Consider the following 19,200-nt stretch of genomic DNA (forward strand, 5'->3'; position numbering starts at 1 on the left):
GATGTGTGTGATTTTCCTGAAACGCGTTGACAGCCCTGGTTGTTACTGGTAACATGCATGTGCAAGCACAGTTTTCTCTGGCAGCACTCAGCACATACCTAAACTAAAGACTGATTTAAAGTTGTGCATTAAAGCCAATATTGCCTACTGCTAAATGTGTTGAAATTTCTTAAACAAGACTTGTATGGTACACCTCCAAAGCTGCAGAAAACAGTACCACCCTGCTGAAGGAAGACAAAGCTACAGATTATCCCGATATCCTAGATTGTAATCTCTAAGGAGCAGGGCCCTCTGATTCCTCCTGTATTGAATTGTATTGTAACTGTACTGTCCGCCCTCATGTTGTAAAGCACTGCGCAAACAGTTGGCGCTATATAAATCCTGTATAATAATGATATCTTCTTTGCCAAAAAGATATGTCACACCTACCAACTGGCTTCTCACACACCAGGCCGTCCGTCATGGCAGTGCATGGGTTGGCCTTCAGTCCCGCCACCTCAGCTCTCGCCAGATAAGCGCAGAAGCCGGAATCGCTCGGCTCTCCCGGAAGCCACTGGAGAGTGGTGTTGGTGAACGGGCACATATCTTCCCAGCCCCAATAGGACACGTTGATCTTCCGTAAGCCCACCCAGGGCGATAGTTTCTGCAATAAGAAAACGAGAGAGAATTAAAGGGACAGTTCATCTAATATTGTATTTTAGCTACTGGTGAAGTCTTGCAGGCTGTCCTCCTGTTACATTATCTATAATATAAAATAAAATCCAGCAGGGAGAGTGGGAGCCCCTCATAGCAGGCACAGCACGCAAGTCAATGATGAAGGACCTGGGCTTTCTGGTAGATCATACACTTTAGTAGAACAATTGCCTCCCATTCAACAAAATATGTGCTGCAACATTCAATTATACGTTTTCTCTTAGTTGGCCTTCAAAGTCCCATAAATACTTATTGATCCTGCCAGAGAAGTCCACCTAATGCAGCTTCCTGTGATGGTGGGGCAACAATGCTGCACTGCTTCTGAATTCAGAGTTGCCACTCTCATGTAGGCTGTGCCGGCCTGCGCTTTAGTTGGATGAAAAAAATTCCACAGGTAGAGTGGCTATCAGTATTGTCACTGCGGATTTACAAACCTGCAGCTTCTCTAGAGCACCCAAAATACGTTCTTGTATGAAAGAAGTATAGGTATAATATGCCCCAGTACAAAGCATTAGTACTACCTCATCTGGAACATACAGAGGATGGTCCATATAGTGAACCTGGTACAAAATTGTTCACTTTAAGCTGATTGCAAAGGACATGGGGCACTCTGTGAGTCTGGGGGAAAAGAGGCCTACCTAACCACCACATACGGAAAGACTTCTTCACAGTACAAGCAGAGAAACTTTGACTGCTTCAAATATAGAGCTGGATGTTCTTCTAAAAACACAATGTACATCTGGCTAGTGATATTTATAAGTAATAAACCCTGTAGTGTAAATTGTTGATCATATCTAATTGTCAGTTTTGCTGGGAAACTGAAGACTTCAGATCATTTCTAAAATGATCCGACAGATTGCCCAAAGCAACTTCTTAAACTGGCAAAACTCTCAGAAATGAAATTTCCCAAGAGAAAAAAAATACTTTCAATTCATTATTGGATCTTTTATAAGCGGGTCCCCTGAAAGTAATTTTATGTTCTTTTTGGGGGCAATAATTAAGTCAAGCGTGCAAGCATTGTGGCATTATACCTAATAAATACTATCTGCACAGTTGATTAGTTCATGCTTCCACCTCGCAAGGTCCCATTAGCCTGAAAAATGGAGTTAAGCTTTTAAAATTTAGTGTCCCCCACCAATGGCAACTGGAAAGTAACATTTTAAATCCTCAGCTTGTCACTTGTGCTGTTATAATGTATATTTATACACAGACGTGTTTTAGGAGTGCCGAGCCGGATTACCATAAAGAAAAAAAGACTTTCCGGTGCACAATAGCATTGTTTTATCTGCCTCGTCGTAAAACCTCAGGAACGCCGCACCGCTCTGTGCATTGTGCTGACCTTGTACATGAAGTCGGAAGAAAAAAATATTTTTAATGTGAAACATAAAACGTGCCGTGACTGAGCCATGAAACGAAAGGATGGAGAGCACTTCACAAGGATTATAAGGGTTTTATGGTGTTTCCATGTGCCCGCATGCTGAACTGCAGAGTTTTAACCCCACAGTGGACCATACATATTGTCTTTTCTTGGATTTGTTGCCAGTATTTATATAGCGCAGATGTAGAATTCATTACATTCCACAGTGCATGGGCGCATTTAAATCAGTCGCTGATTTGGCCTAGTTCATTTAAATATACTGTGTATATATATATATATATATATATATATATATATATATATATATATATATATATATATATATATAATATACACACATTTAAATATACTGTATATGTATGTGTGTGTATATATATAGATATATCTATATATATACACACTATATTGTCAAAAGTATTGTGACACCTGCCTTTACACGCACATTAACTTTAATGGCATCCCAGTCTTAGTCCGTAGGGTTGAATATTGAGTTGGCCCACCCTTTGCAGCTATAACAGCTTCAACTCTTCTGGGAAGGCTGTCCACAAGGTTTAGGAGTGTGTCTATGGGAATGTTTGACCAGAAGTGTATTTGTGACATCAGGCTCGCAGTCTACACTCTAATTAATCCCAAAGGTGTTCTATTGGGTTGAGGTCAGTCAAGATCCTTCACCCCAAACTCGCTCATCCATGTCTTTATGGACCTTGCTTTGTGCACTGGTCCAAATCATTTGGTGGAGGGGGGATAATGGTGTGGGGTTGTTTTTCAGGGGTTGGGCTTGGCCCCTTAGTTCCAGTGAAGGGAACTCTTAAGGCATCAGCATACCAAGACATTTTGGACATTTTCATGCTTCCAACTTTGTGGGAACAGTTTGGGGGTGGCCCCTTCCTGTTCCAACATGACTGCTCACTAGTGCATAAAGCATGGTCCATAAAGACATGGATGAGCGAGTTTGGGGTGGAGGAACTTGACTGGTCTGCACAGAGTCCTGACCTCAACCAGATAGAACATCTTTGGGATGAATTCGAGCGGAGACTGCAAGCCAGGCTTTCTTGTCCAACATCAGTGCCTTACCTCACAAATGATCTTCTGAAAGAATGGTCAAACATTCCCATAGACACTCCTAAACCTTGTGGACAGCCTTCCCAGAAGAGTTGAAGCTGTTATAGCTGCAAAGGATGGGCCGACTCAATATTGAACCCTATGGACTAAGACTGGGATGCCATTAAAGATCATGTGCTTGTAAAGGCGGGTGTCCCAAAACTTTTGACAAAAAGTATATATTATTATTATACACGATTTATATAGGGCCAACCATTTTCGCAGCGCTTTACAATGTAGAGGGGGGACAGCACAATTACAATACAGTACAATACAGAAGGGACAGGAGGGCCCTGCTCATGGAGCTTACATTCTAAAGGGAGGGGGGAGGTGGTACAAAAGGCAATAGCTGTGGGGGATGATTTGATGGAGAACCTCAATTACGAGGTCCGGCTGCAAACATTACATTTATTCACGATGGAGATGCGACGCTTGAGGGGGGACATGATAGCGATTTACAAATACCTCAATGGGGATCCCACCATAGGAAAAAAACGATTCAGTATATGAGGACACAGGGCCGCACATTGAGACTGGAGGAGAAGCAGTTTAACCTTAAACTGTGCAGGGGGTTCTTCACTGTCAGAGCAATAAGGATGTGGAACACTCTCCCACAATTGGTGGTGGCTGCGGGGAGTATGGATATTTTTAAAAGACTTTTGGATGTATATCTTAAAAAACACAACATACAGGGATATGGGAAATTATTAGACAATGACACATGTACACCTACACAGAGTTTTCAGGGATCTCCTAAACGTGGACAGGGTAGGGGCTGATCAGATATACCGGGGCAGGGAGTTCCAGAAGATGGGAGAGGCTCTAGTGAAGTCCTGTAGGCGAGCATGGGAGGAGGTAAGAAGGGAGCTAGAGGGCAAGAGGTCTTGCGAAGAGTGGAGGGGACGATTTGGGCAATATCTGCAGATGAGGTTGGTGATGTAGCTGGGGGTGATGTTGTGGATGGCCTTGTAAGTTTTGGTTAGTATTTCAAAATTTTATACGGTGGGGTAGTGAAAGCCAGTGAAGGGATTGGCAGAGAGGGGCAGCAGTCACGGATCGGTTAGTGAGGTGTATGAGTTTAGCAGCAGCATTCATAATAGACTGAAGGGGGGGGGGGGGTAGCCTGCGTAAAGGTAGGCCATTAAGGAGAGAATTGCAGTAGTCGAGGCGGGAAATAACCAAGTGGTGAATAGGTTGCTTTGTGATGTCATTGGTCAGGAAGGGGCGAATTCTGGAGATGTTACGGAGGTTAAGGCGACAGGATTTAGCCAGCGATTGGATGTGGTAGCTGAAGGAGAGGTCAGAGTCTAGGATTACACCCAGCACCCTGTTATGTGTGGAGGGACCAATGGTTGTGCTGTTGATCTTAATGGTAAAGTCATGAGGGTGAACCAGGAAGGAGGAAAAATAACAAGCTCAGTTTTAGAAAGATTGAGTTTGAGAAAGTCATGTGACATCCATACCGATATGTCATTCAGTAAAGCTGGATTCACACCTATGCATTTTTAGTGCTTTTTGCATTTTGCAGATTTGCACTACAGAACGTGTTCCATAGGAAACCATGTTAAATGGACTGTAGTGCAAATCTGCAAAATGCAAAAAGCACTAAAAATGCATAGGTGTGAATCCAGCCTAAGTTTGTGATCCGTGAGGAGATCAAGGGGCTGAGTTGAGGAGTTGAGAGATATATCTGCATGTCATCGGCATAGAGGTGGTATTGGAAGCCATGTGAGGTTATCAACTGGCCCAGGGAAGAGGTATAGAGAATAGGAGGGGCCCAAGGACGGAGCCTTGGGGTACCCCAACAGAAAGAAGAAGAGGAGTGGAGGAGATGGAGTTAAAAGTGACACTGAAAGTGCGCTGAGATAGGTAGGAGGAGAACCAGGATAAAGCAGAATCCAAGGCCAAGATAGTTTGCTGAGGAGGCGCAGGTGGTCAACTGTGTCAAAGGCAGCAGAGAGGTCCAAGAGTATGAGTAAAGAGTACTGGCCATTGGTTTTAGCTTTTAGTAGGTTGTTGGTAAGTTTTAGTAGGGCAGTTTCAGTGGAATGTTGTGGGCGGAAGTCAGACCGTAGTGGATTGTTGAAGGTTGTTGTCAGTGAGGTAGCAACTCATTTGGTTGTGGACAAGGCGTTATATAAATATATATTTTAAATGATAGGAAAAGAATAGCAACCAAAAATCCAGAAAAAACACGATACAAATGTTATAAATTGAGTTGCAGTTCAGTGAGTAAAATAGGTATTTAATCCCCTACCAATCAACAATAATTCTGGCTCCCACAGACTGGCTACAATATGTGCTCATGTGGTACACAGATTAGTCCTGTCAATTTAAGAAGGTCCTCCTAACCACTAGTTATGTGTATAAAAGACACCTGTCCATAGAATCTCTTTCTCCATCCAAACCTCACCATCATGGGCAAGACCAAAGAGCCATCAAAGGATGTCAGGGACAAGATTGTAGACCTGCACAAGGCTGGAATGGGCTACAAGACCATCAACCAAAATGCTTGGTGAGAAGTAGACAACTGTTGGAGCGATTATTCACAAATGGAAGAAATACAAGCTCACAGTGTGCAGTGAAATCAGAGTAATCAATTTCAGAATAGGAGTCTGTACAACTGTGTAAGACCGAAGGTAAGGCTGGAGGTCAGTTTTAATTTAGCCATTAAAAAAAGCCACTCTGACGATACTTTTCTGATGCTCTTATCCCCTTATTTATTCCTGGCTATCCCAGTACCTTCCTTCCTCCTTCCAACTAATCGGGATCATTCATCAATGTCACAGTTTGAGGCCATGGATAATGGCACCATTTGTCGCTGTTGTAAAGTCCTGGTTATGGCTCTTGCTCTTGTTGCCGGGCCTCATCTGCTGCTCACTCGCAGACAAAGTTTTGGAGGCCAGGACATCACAGGTTCCAGATTATGACAGCAGATGAGACAAATGAATAATTTACAGTAACAAACTGAGTGAGATATATGGAGGTATTTATAGAGAATTCTCTCCCTCTCTGATTTTCTCCAAACAGACAAATGCTGCATAGGTTTATATGGGCACACCAGACATTGATTTCCCAACCCATCTGGCAACCATAAATTGGAACCTCAACCCAAAAATGATTCAGCTTCTTGATCAGATCATCTGAAGGACCAGCAGAACTTGGTTTATCAGGTTTGCAGCAAAACTGATAACTGGAATGTGATTTGGGTCCATTTCTCACAACTTGCTGAGAACACAAAAAGCTGAACTCCGGGCAGATACAAAGGACACAAATTAATGCAGCTCTGTATTTATTAATATATCAATACATTTTATTTTTTTTAAATGCAATGTATATACTTACATCTGATTGGTATCAGCCACTTATTAAGCAGGCCTCAGATGATTCCATTTTCCTTCCTGCAATCACAAGTTGCAAGAAAGAAAATCACTCGATTCCCCCATGGTGAGATGGAAGAATCCCTTCCACAGCACTATTCTGTCTGTTCTGTCGGCAGGAAGCTTTTCAATGCAGGCAAAACATAATGATTACTGCTGGTGGCTATGGCCTCCGGCATTAATGCATGCAAAAAATCTGACAGGCTGGTTGTACTGAAATCGATCAATGTATCAGCTTCAGTACAACCGGACTACCCATACATGGATCGCATCTCGCCCAGTCTCTGCTGAACCGGCCAAGACTCAATCCATCTATGAACACCTTTAGAGTCCCTGTACAGCAGAGCCCTGACTGAGGGGAGGGAAGAGCAGAAAGGAGTCAAGTGGTTGTGCTACAATGCTCATGTGCTAACAAGGAACATGCTGATAGAAGGAGAGATAAGAGAGAGATAAGAGTGACAGACAGATGAGCTCATTACTTTTCACTGTCCAGTGAAAGGTGGGGGAGTGACAAGACCTGTAAGGCCCCTTAAACGGTCGGTTTGTTGTGACCGCTGGAATCCTGCAGCAAGAATCTGCAGATTGACCGGGTTATGCGATCAGCCCGTTTAAACTAATGGTGGAGTGACAGTGGCCGTTGTTGATTGTATTACACACAGAGTGATTAGCTGTGGTTCCAGGACAGATGTCCAAGCCTGGACGCAACTGACTGGTTAGGACTTCTGTCCTGGAACCGCAGCTAATGTGTGGCTACATACAGGGCTGGTGCAAGGATTTTTGACACCCTAGGCGAAACCTCATTTTGCCCCCCCGGCTCCACCCCTGACTCCACCCCCTTTACCTTGCCCATGTATACCTTGTCTTTTTAATGAAGTGCCCATCAAATGCAGCCTATCAATGCAGTCTACCAGCGCCCATCAATGCAGCCTCACCAGCGCCCATCAAATGCAGCCTCACCAGCGTCCATCAATGCAGCCTACCAGTGCCCATCAATGCAGCCTACCAGTGCCCATCAATGCAGCCTCACCAGCGCCCATCAAATGCAGCCTCACCAGCGCCCATCAAATGCAGCCTCACCAGTGCCCATCAATGCAGCCTCACCAGCACCCATCAAATGCAGCCTACCAGCGCCTATCAATGCAGCCTACCAGCGTCCATCACTGCAGCCTCACCAGCACCTATCATTGCAGCCTCACCGTTGCCCATCATTGCAGCCTCACCGTTCCCATCATTGCAGCCTCACCGTTGCCCATCATTGCAGCCTCACCGTTGCCCATCATTGCAGCCTCACCGTTGCCCATCACATGCAGCCTTACCAGTGCCCATCAATGCAGCCTACCAGTGCCCATCAATGCAGCCTACCAGCGCCCATCGATGAATGTTTGCTTGCTTCCATTCATTCTGAAGTCGGGACACAGACACAGTCCTCTGCCGTCGCTGCACCACTGAAACTATGTGCGAACGGAGCGGCGGCTGTCTGCAGATGCTGAGACTAGTTGCTTGCTGCAGAGAGAAGAGAGTAGGAACACCAGTGGCCAGGCGCCCTAGGCAGCTGCCTAGTTTGCCTAGTGGTAGCACCGGCCCTGGCTACATAGATCAACAGCGGCAGCTGTCAGCCAGGCATTCGTTTAAATGAGCTAATTGGCCAGTGCTTATCACATAACCCAGTCATACCTGCAACAAGAATCCGCTGATTCTTGCCACAACAAACTGGCCGCAAGAAAGGGACCTAATTGTACTGAACTGCAGTAGAGAAATACCAAGTCTGCAGCCCCGCCAGACACGGCTTTTCTATGTGGAAGAGTTGTGAAAATCTCAGGACTGGTTGGACAGAAATACAAACTCTTTGGCAATTCCCAAATATGTATTTCCCCTGTGTATTTGGCCATTTGCTTGGAGTTCAGCTTTAAAGCTGTACACAAGCCATAAAACACACCCCTATACAGGAATCCTAAATCTGTTATTAAATATTCATATCCAAATAACATTTCTGTTAACAGACCCACAGAGATGGGGCTGATTGTTTGTTTGTTCTTTACATTATTTTATTTTTTACTGTGAAAAAAGTCCAAAAACACAAAATGGACACAAAAAAGGATATAAATGATTTTCCAAGCTGGCTCAGTCATAAAACCCTCATCAGGTTTGATGCAAAACTGGGAATATGATTAAGTCCATTCCTACAGGACAGCCCCTGACACCCCTCTATCCCCTCCCCCTGCATAGTGCGCACCACTGTTTACTGCCTCCTGCATGTTACCTGCACCGTGTACTTCTGCATTTCATCCAAGACGAATTCCACTTCCTTCGGGGTGGTGAGGGAGGCCAGACTCCCGCTCAGGTTGTGGCAGTACACTCTGGCATTGTCGTAGCTGTCACGGCTGGAGTTGATGCGCAGACAGGCCTCACCCACGTGGCTCCACCCCTCTCCACACAGATGGGCTGGGAGAAAAAGAAAAACAATGAAGTAGTTTGACAGTCATCACGATGGAGATAAAACTTGGGATGGCACACGTCTGTTTGTAGATCATACAGGGATCTGCAGAGCTGAGGACATGGAGAACTCTCATTATTGTGTGATGGCCTGAAAGAATGATGAGACAAATGTGAGATTGTAATGCTGTGCTTCCCAAACCAGTTATCAGGGACCACTAAAGGCTCCTGCCTAACAAGTGCAGGGCCTAGAACATACCCGGTATGCCCTGTAATCCTTTCCTCCTGATTATTTTTTTAATAGTTATTTTACTTTTAATCCTTATGTTGCTAGCATTAGTAAATAGATAGGAAGACATATTATATTTATTGTTTTAAACCTTTATTTTTTTTACATTTCTTCAGCTGCTTCCTGGTTTCAAGTCTAAGTCAAAATATCATTATGCGAGAAGGGGGAGAAAAACACAACAACCACAGTGTAGCATGTAAAGTGTAATTTTAATAGAAAATGTAAAAAGGCACTCACAAAGATAAAATAGATAGTGTAGCATGTAAAGTGTAATTTTGATAGAAATTACAGACCTCCGCTTCTGGATACTGAGAGGACCCCCCCTCTGCTGGGCAGCCAATTGGAAGTTGGCCACATCTTGTAGGCAGTGACATCAACACTCCCTATTGGCTTTACAGTGGTGGTCATCTCAGGATCCAGAAGATTCATCAGGTTCCCCGTACTCGGATGACGTGAGGAACACACATGGGCAGACTTACATGAGAGACTGGGATACAGGGGTTGAATACTATTTTAGCAGAACTAAACTAAATCTGAGCACCACAAACTGAAAACCCTAATTAACACATTTTTAAATATTCAAAGCAAACCCCCCCCCACCTCCATATATATCCATATCTCAATGCTTTGAGAAACCATATTAAAAAACACTCCCTAGCAGTAAAGGCAGATGATTCCTGTAGCATTTACTTCTAGGAATACATTTGCCCTTAGCTCGGGCTTGCAGAAAGGAGGGTGTGCTTAGCTGGGACAGCCCCTCCTTCCCACCTCCAAATCAAAGAAAAAAAATGCCATGAAGACTCCTGGGATGTATGACATCATTTTGGCCTAGGAACCAGGAAGCAAATGAAGAAGATAAAAAAAATAAAACAAGTAAATATGATATACCTTCCTATGTAATTACTAATGCTAGCAGCATAAGAATTAAACATAGTTACGTACCGTATATACTCGAAGATAAGTCGACCCGAATATAAGCCGAGGCACCTAATTTTACCACGAAAAACTGGGAAAACATATTGACTCGAGTATAAGCCGAGGGTGGGAAAATGCAGCAGCTACCGGTAAACAATGCCCATCTGCAGCCTCACTGTGCCCAGTTGCAGCCGTACCTTTTATTACTAAAACAGCATGTGTCTCCCGCTGTGTAATGCATTCTGTGATAGGCGGAACACTGATACAGTTTCCCAGCATTGTATCAGTGTTCCTCTATCACGGACGGACGAGGGGGAGGCGGGGCGAGCTTTGTTTCAATAGACGGCTGAACAGAATGCATTACACAGTGGGAGACACATGCTGTTTTAGTAATAAAAAGTATGGCTCACTCGAGTATAAGCCGAGGGGGAGTTTTTCAGCCTAAAAATGGGCTGAAAAACTTGGCCTATACATATACAGTATATACAGTAATTATGACTGAGAGAGTTTATTTCCACTTTAGGTAGCCCAAATTAAGTTATGACTCCTCTGAATCTCCCTAGCTTTTTTATTTGATTTTTTTTTTTTCGTACTACATTGCTTTTTGTGTTTTCCTATATTTTTAGAATAAATGTAGAAAAATGCACAGGCAAAATGCTTACATAAATCCTTAAAGTGGTTGTAAACCCGCACATATACCCAGTGAAGTGAACAGCCTCAGATGATACACAGAGATGAAACAAATCTCCCTACATAAGTTTTACATTTATATCTGTTGTCGACACAAAGAGAACTTGTCAGAAGTTATAAGGAGCAGCAGAAAGACACAGGACTCAGGGCTTTGGAGAGAGATAAGAAAACACTACAGATTTCATGAATCAGGTTTACATCCACTTTTATTTTGTTTTACAAATGACTTTGTACTAAAAACTATATTTTGATATCAACATAAATTGAATAAAATTGGCACCTAATAGAATTTTTAAATGATCACTGGTGAAACTGAAAAACAGAGTATTTTTTATGTTTGCAATTTTATTTTGCTTTTTTTTAAATATTTAGAAAAATGAAATCAATCTACAAAGACAATGTCACAAATGAAACAAAAAATGCCTCACTTTTTTATCCATAAGTAGTAAAGCTTAATTATTCAATTCATAGGCTATAGATAAAAAGTAAAAATGTCTCTGAAGCTTAACTGTCAGTCCTTTACACGTGGGCCAAATATTGGGCAGTATCGGTCCATGTGTACAGCAGCTGTTCTGACAGAAGCCGGCCGAACGTCTTTGTATGGGCAGGGCATGACCGAAAAAGGTCTATCGATCGGCATCTGATCAGCGCTCTCAGCCAACGGTTGCGTGCGCTGACCGGTGTGTTTGGGGGGTCAGTACACAAAAGCTCAGCAGGGAAATCACTGTGCTAACATTGCATAGTTAGTACAGCAGCTCCTCCCAAGCTCTTCAGCTTTTTTTAGTTCAACCCAGCAATACTGCTTATGTGTTGCAAGCGTAAGCTACATCTTAAGCTATTTTTTTTAGATACAGTACTTTGCGAGTTGCCCAGACTGCACAGGTACAGGGAAAGTGAAATTCCTGGCTGGTTATATACGCACCGGGCAGAGCTTGGCATTCCTGCTGGCGTTGGTCCCACTGGCAGTTGAGGTTGAGTGAACAACTCTTACAGCTGGTCAGCTTGTTACAGATCTGCTCGTTCCTCACATAACACTTCATATAATTCTTCACAGACTGCAAGGAAACAAACGAAAAATTACTAGATACATCTTCTCAAGACTCTGAGCAATTTGCCCCACAAACCTAGATCAGCAAGTCCAATTTAAAGCTGGCCATAGATAATTATATTTCAAAATAGGGAGTGTCCCTGGGCTAGTCCCAGTAGACCTGATCATGGATTGGTTATTCATTTAAAATACTGGGCGAGGATATTTCTTGATAGGCTGTTAACGGGGTACTGGTTACTATCACTTATAGTGGGATGTAAATGTACTGTTATTATTTTCACTTGGAGTACAATTTATGGATGGTACTCTTATTGGCATGGATTGTTTTGTAAGAAAAAGTGCAATGTAATGTTTGGCATTGTCAGTCTCTGTTTTGTTCTTAATACATAGATGTACAGAATATCAGCTGATTCAGCAGGTCCTTGCAGAGATTCAATCCATCTATATGCAGGCTGGTTCTACCCAAGCCGATCCATCGATCGACTTGGGTAGAACCAGCCTGATGGATTTTTTACATGTGATTGCTGACCGCGGTTATAGCCTCTAGCAGTAATCATTGTGTTCTGGCGGCAGAACACAAAAGGTGCCGTGGGAGTGATTTTCACCATGGATAATCAATGGCCTACTTAATGCTTCACTTATTACCATAATAAATGTTCAAATATAACCATAACCTTCTTTTCAACTTTGATGACAGAAGTCTGGAAGGACTATAAAACCCAGCTGAGTTCTGCTTGTGTCCTTGTTGGGAGAATTCACCACACTTCCTGTCTTGTTGAGGATGTCATATGGATAGGAAGGGTGGAAACCTTATCAACAGCAAAGAAGATGTCAGCACACAAAAAAAGTTACTAGTGGAGCTGGGGGCAGAGGGAGTTATACTCTAATTGTTTTATTGTCATTTGTGTCTTCCTGTCCCAGTAAAACCCTTTCCTGTTTTTCTCCGTGTGTCACAGAAATCAGAGCTGAATGGAAATCTGTCCAAGGGTTACAAACCGCAATCAAACCTGGAGTCTGAGAAGAGCCAAGAGCAGTTTTGACGTAGACATTTATAAGAGCTATTTATGTTATGTTTTGCTTTTTTGTACACTACCCCCGAGAAAGGGAGAGGCATTTCCCCAAAACGTGTTGGCTTCACCTGATGCGTCTTATCAATAAAAATTTCGAACAGACCCCTGAGTGTCATGTGCTTTTGTACTGGGTGCTCCTCAATACCCACTTCAGTGTTAGTCATTTGCTGGACGTTCTTTTTGAGGCTATCAGAGAGGAAGCAGCATTGGGCCAGAATGAGATCCATGTGTACTGCACCTTCATTGCAAGTTAGCCCCTTTGAAGAAGAATTCACTCACTTTTCTCCGTCCAGCATTATCATATATGCATATCAGCTAGTCTAAAGGACTGGGCATTCCCGGGCATGCTGCACTGACATGTAGACTGCCCTAGGTAATACCCACAAGTGATGCTGAGCCTAAATGATTGAAAGAACTGAAATCCAATGAATGAAAGTGCTGGCCCAGGGACAGCCAAGCTGGGTAACAGGAACTAGATGACATTGGAAATGTTCTAGTGGGGAAATGAGCCAGGCTCTGACTTGCTAAAGCTGCTAATGCACAGTGTGAGAAGCTTGCAGTGTGCGGTGGAATCAGAACAAGCAATTTCAGTACAGGAAAAGAACCTGTACAACTGTGCAAGACTGAAGGGAATTGCACAAAACAAACACTTCCAGTACATAGAGTTCTGCCTTAAAGTTTACATGTGCAGTGGATCATCAAAAGCAATGGAATAGCATCCTTGTGGTATTCTTATTCAATGCAGTCCACCTCAGATTGCATTGCTGCCAACTGTCAGTATTTTTACTGGCAGCCAGTAAAAAACTGGCATTTTCCTCTTGCCAGTAAAAAAACATGGCTGTGCCGCTCGGCTCAGAACTGCACATGTGCAGTTCAAGTTGGGAGCTAGCCGAGACCATCCGAGTGCCTGCTACAGTCGGGTGGCGCCTCATGTGCGGTCTGCAAGCCGGAAGCAGAACTGTCTGTGCTGTTTGGACTGGAGTGGACTGAAGGGGCCGCCTGGCGTGGAGTGAAACTGTCGCTGTGACTCAGGAGGGGACGTGTCGTGTCGGTAATCTGAGCTGCTGCACACCGCTGTCAGTGTCACTGTGTAAGTCCATTTCATGTGTGTGTGCCGCCCAATCAAATTTCTTTCCCTCCTGAGTATCGTCCCTGAGCTACTTACTTACTATTTCGAAAATAAAATACGAATATCTACATTAAATCACATTGCTATTTGCATATTGTACTTGTTTGTAGCCTAAATACTAAAATTTGCACTTAAAACTGTAATTTTGTAACTTTTGAAAATGCCAGTAAAAACTAGGCGTTGCCAATAAATTTTGTGTGTCGTGTCAGTAAATTTCAATCTGGGTAGGCTGGTAACACGGGAATCTAGTAAACAACTGTAAAAGAGCACACAGAGATTTTGTGTCATACAACACCTGTATACATTCATTGGTGTGAAGTATCCATTTAGCTGTATATTTTGTTCTTTACAATAAACCTCGGGCAATGCACTAGGCGTTTGCGCCCTCCTGCGTGCTCTTTTACAAGACTGAAGGGAAGGCTTGAGATTTACCTGAGAATTGCGCACACTGCCTCCTAGTAGAGAAAGTGAAGTTTGAACACTCACCACACTGCAGTTGCTACTCAAGGACACACACTTCTTGTCGTCGCACCATTGGCATCCGTTGGTGTTGGCGGTGCAGCTGGCACAGTCGGTGTTCTTGTAGCATCGGTCGTCAGCTGGCGCTGCGGACAGAAGAGGTTTTGTATCAGTCCAAAAATATGACAAGCAATAATTTCCCACTACTAACAGACAGACAAAACTCCACCACAAAGATCGAGCTGGAGCTGTACACAGGCAGGGGGGGGGGGCAAGTCCCTAAAACTAATTCTAACTGTCTGGAAAGTTTTGGATAGGGTTTAGTTAACAGTAACACTTACATTGGTCTGTGTTCAACCCAGCCAATCCCAGGGGTTAATGATCCTAAAAGTGATATTTACATTATAGGTGGAATCTACTAGCCAGAGCTGCCTACCATAGTTCCTGGCTGTTACCGCCTACTTTGCAATTCAGGATACGCTATCTATCCTGTGGCATGCCTGTTGTTCCTTTTAAGTATAAACTATATAAAAAATTCCCCCGAGGGATGGTGGGAGTCCTTTTGTAACATCCAGTGCAGGAGTGCAGAGCAGGAATTCAGTGTAGGGATCTCTCCCCATGAAATATGAACAAAGAATATCCCTCTATAGTGCATATTTGCCTTAAAGTGTTACTAAACCCACAACAGTAAAATCAGTCTGTATATGCAGTAAAGCATGCTTGTTATATTCATTGCGGAATCTAAGGGGTTAATCCTCTGCATTGTGGAAAAAGGCTGTTTGATCCTGTCTTCTCCAATCCTCCCCTTCTTCCAGTGTCCCCAGCCCTTCTCCTGATATTACAAAAGCCTTGGGGGCAAGCTGCACATGCTCAGTTTGGTGTGTATTGATAGGCCGTGTACACGCGATCGGATTTTCTGACAACAAATGTATGATGGGAGCCTGTTGCTGGAAATTCCGACCGTGTGTAGGCTCCATCGGACATTTTTCGTCGGAATTTCCGCCAAACAAAATTTGAGATCTGGATCTCAAATTTTCCGCCAACAAAATCCGTTCTCGTAAATTCTGATCGTGTGTACACAATTCTGACGCACAAAGTTCCACGCATGCTCGGAATCAAGCAGAAGAGCCACACTGGCTATTGAACTTCATTTTTCTCGGCTCGTCGTATGTGTTGTATGTCACCGCGTTCTTGACGTTCAGAATTTCCGACAACATTTGTGTGACCGTGTGTATGCAAGACAAGTTTGAGCCAACATCCGTCAGAAAAAAAACATGGATTTTGTTGTCGGAATGTGCGATCGTGTGTACGCGGCAATAGAGTTTTATCTATTTATTTTCTTGGGCAGGTGCATGTGATCAGCACAGGGCCAAATAGCACTGTCCAGACAGAGGGTCAGGGGTCCTGCAGCCTCATAGGACAGTCAGACACTCCTACAAGCTTTACTCAATGCTCTGCTGGACACTAATAGAAGTCACAAGACTGCTCTAACTGCTGATAAGAAAAGGTATTTAACAGTTTATATTTACTAAAATAATTGCATTTCCATGTTCTGTGTACTGTGTGAGACCAGATATAGTAAGTACAGGGCCTGGGGTTTAGTAACTCTTTAATTAAGAGCACTAAGAGCCCTTTCACATTGCAGCCGTGGTAACGGTAAATTTAGCAGCGCTTTACCGCCGTTTTAGCATCGCTTTTCAGCTGCTTTTAACCCCGGCTAGCGGCCAAGGAAAGGGTTAATATCGCTATGTAGCGCCGCTGCCAAAGCATTTTGCAGTCGCCCATTCATTTTCAATGGGCAGGTTCGGTGGAGAAGCGGCGTATACACCTCTCCTTTATTGCCCCAAAGACGCTGCTTGCAGGACTTTTTTAACGTCCTGCCAGCACAGCACCCCAGTGCACCCGGACTTTCACGCTGGGACTGCAGATGAGGCATTTTTCAGGCGCTTTACAGACGCTATTTTTAGCGCTAAAGCGCCTGAAAAACGGCTTCAGTGTGAAAGGGGTCTAAGTGTCATTTCTGTCTTCTGCTTTGTTCCTCTGATATCAGCATGAATCACTTCTGACAAGTTTTCCAGACACCAAGAGAATGCATATAATGCATATTTTACTTCCTGTACAGGCTCTTGAAATACCTATCCAGCCCGAACAGAACCTGTTAAGCCACTTCTTTCTGCCATGGCAAAAACTGCAAATACTTGGAATGCTGACCCCATGTATCTCCTCGTCATTCACAATAACTGATCTGGCCAATGAATATTTCCCAGTTGGGCGCCACTGATGCATCACGAGCCTGCATAAGCCTTATAGGAGAAAGAAAGGTTCCCTTTTTTGTGATCTTTTTCCATTTTAAATGGAAGGATGGGATGAGGCTACAGTGTTGGTCACTCGAGAAATGTCTCTTGTCTTACATCATAAGAACATTGTAACAGGTATTAAAAGAATAAATTAAAAATGTATTTAAAAATGATGTGTGAGTCTATAAAATGCCAGAGTAATTAATTAATAAAAACTCCATTGGAGCCTGGGCAGTGCCCGTTGGTTAGGGAGACATTTTTATTGGATGCGGAGAACAATAATTAATGAGATTATTTCCTTGAGTAAAGTACATGACACCCCAGACAATTACAGCTGCACTATATATAAAACTTGATGCAGCGGCGTGTGGAGGCCCTGCAAATCAGCCAATACATGAATATTGATCTATGTGTGTATGAAGTGTGGGTCATACCTAAAGCAGGGTGTTGTGCTATGTTTTAAAGTGCATATAAGTGCCTTCTAATTCATAAGTGAATACAATAATAAAAATACCGAATACATTACAGCATCAAATGTAAAATTGATATATATATATATATATATATATATATATATATATATACATATATATATATATATATACACACACACAAAAAGCAATAGTCAAATAATTCATAAAATCCATAACGTGCCTTCTAATCCATAAGTAAATATAATAAAAAATACCAAATAAAATTACATTATTAAATATGAAATTGATATATACGTATAACACAGTGGTCTCCAAACTGTGGCCCGGGGGCCAGATGTGGCCCTTTGCTTGCTTCTATCCAGCCTTTGGGACACTATTCCTTCAACTGACATCAATGATGAGGCACCATTCCTCCCACTGATGCCATCAATGGTGCATGGTTCCTCCCACTGACACCTCTATGGGGCACGGTTCCTCCTACTATGACCAAAGATGGTGCATCATTCCTCCCACTGACACCATTGATGGAGAACTATTCCTCCTGTTAAAAGGAATACCAGGACAGTGTTTACTCCCACTGATGCCGGGACATTTTCTACACACACTGGCCACAGTCTAGCCCCCCTAAAGCCTGAAGGACAATACACTGGCCCTTTGTTTAAAACGTTTGGAGACCCCTGGTATAACACAAAGCAATAATCTCGAATCTCATAGTCCATATATCAATATCCTATATGTTAGATTGTAAAGTATGGGTGGAGAGAGGTATTCATGTCCCTCGTGTTTTACTGCTATCACTATATTTCTGGTAGATCTCTGAGAGAATTATAGAGCAGCTTTACAGCTGACTGTTTTGTGTAAGTGCAGAGCGAGGCAAATGCTGGGGGAACCTACAGACCACATAAGGATAGAAGAACACCTGCTTAAAGGAAATATTTGACAAAAAACAGGGGCAATGCAACCCTAACCCTATACTAAATCAGTATATGGAGTTGACTGGTATAAAAGGCCTTTGTTTTTTCTTTTTTTCTTTTAAGGAGACGAGCAGCAGAATGGCTTCTTGGATCATAAGGCAAGCAACCTGAAACTCTGCAAACCTTGTACAGGGGGAAAGGATTATCATAAACTCCGAGCGGAGTATAAGGGTCATAAGCCAAGGTGATATAAGTAAAACGGGGTCCACATAAAGGATTTAACCTCCCAACTTAATGAGGAGGAGAGTGTCCATGTCACTGAGTGGCAAAAAATTCAGGAATTGGCTGTCTCTAAAATAATCCAGGAGGATTTTTCAGATAAGTGCAACCAGGGGTGCCTGTGAAAATATGTTCTTGGACATGGGGGTCAGCCATAGACAAGCTGTAAAAATATAAAAAAATAAAATAAAAATTTTATGCGCAATTTTAAACTTCTAAGCGCAAGTTCTAAGTACAGTTTTTATTAATAAATATCCATTAGGCAATACTACACTATGGTAGTTTTCTCTTTTCTGGTTTACTGCTGAGTGAGTTGCTGATTTAGTGGTCCTGGATTGAGCAGTGTCATCAGTGTTTGAATATATCTGTGCAATCATCCATCCATTGCCTATCTCCACGATCTTCGTTACAAGCAAAGGCCTTGGCTGGGCTATAGTCACATGCTGATTTTGCTTGCCTTCTGGTAAGCGATTTTTTTCTTAAGTTGGTGGCACACTTATTGAATGAACTCACTGTGGTGTTAATTGAAGAATTGATGAATATTATCCCACATTTCTTGCCATATGAGAGATGTTTTCCATTTCTACAATCAACTATTTAATAATTGGACTTTACTAGCGCAGCTTCTTCTTTTTTATGTTTTTCTCTGTATATATGACATTGAGCTGCTGCTTACTGAAAATTTTATTTT

General features: G+C 42.9%; 1 protein-coding gene across 1 annotated transcript in view; it reads right to left on the reverse strand.

Annotated features, from left to right (window-relative positions):
- ATRNL1 (attractin like 1) overlaps positions 1–19,200 on the reverse strand; it is a 968,544-nt gene that overhangs the window by 641,241 nt on the left and 308,103 nt on the right. The window contains exons 13-16 of the mRNA XM_073595827.1: positions 14,613–14,731; positions 11,802–11,934; positions 8,813–8,994; positions 430–643 (exon numbers count right to left, since the gene is read on the reverse strand). Coding sequence (XP_073451928.1) covers positions 430–643; positions 8,813–8,994; positions 11,802–11,934; positions 14,613–14,731 — 648 coding nt within the window. The remainder of the gene's footprint in view (positions 1–429; positions 644–8,812; positions 8,995–11,801; positions 11,935–14,612; positions 14,732–19,200) is intronic.

The sequence above is a fragment of the Aquarana catesbeiana genome, linkage group LG08 (genome assembly GCF_042186555.1).
Source record: "Aquarana catesbeiana isolate 2022-GZ linkage group LG08, ASM4218655v1, whole genome shotgun sequence".
Lineage (NCBI taxonomy): Eukaryota > Metazoa > Chordata > Amphibia > Anura > Ranidae > Aquarana > Aquarana catesbeiana.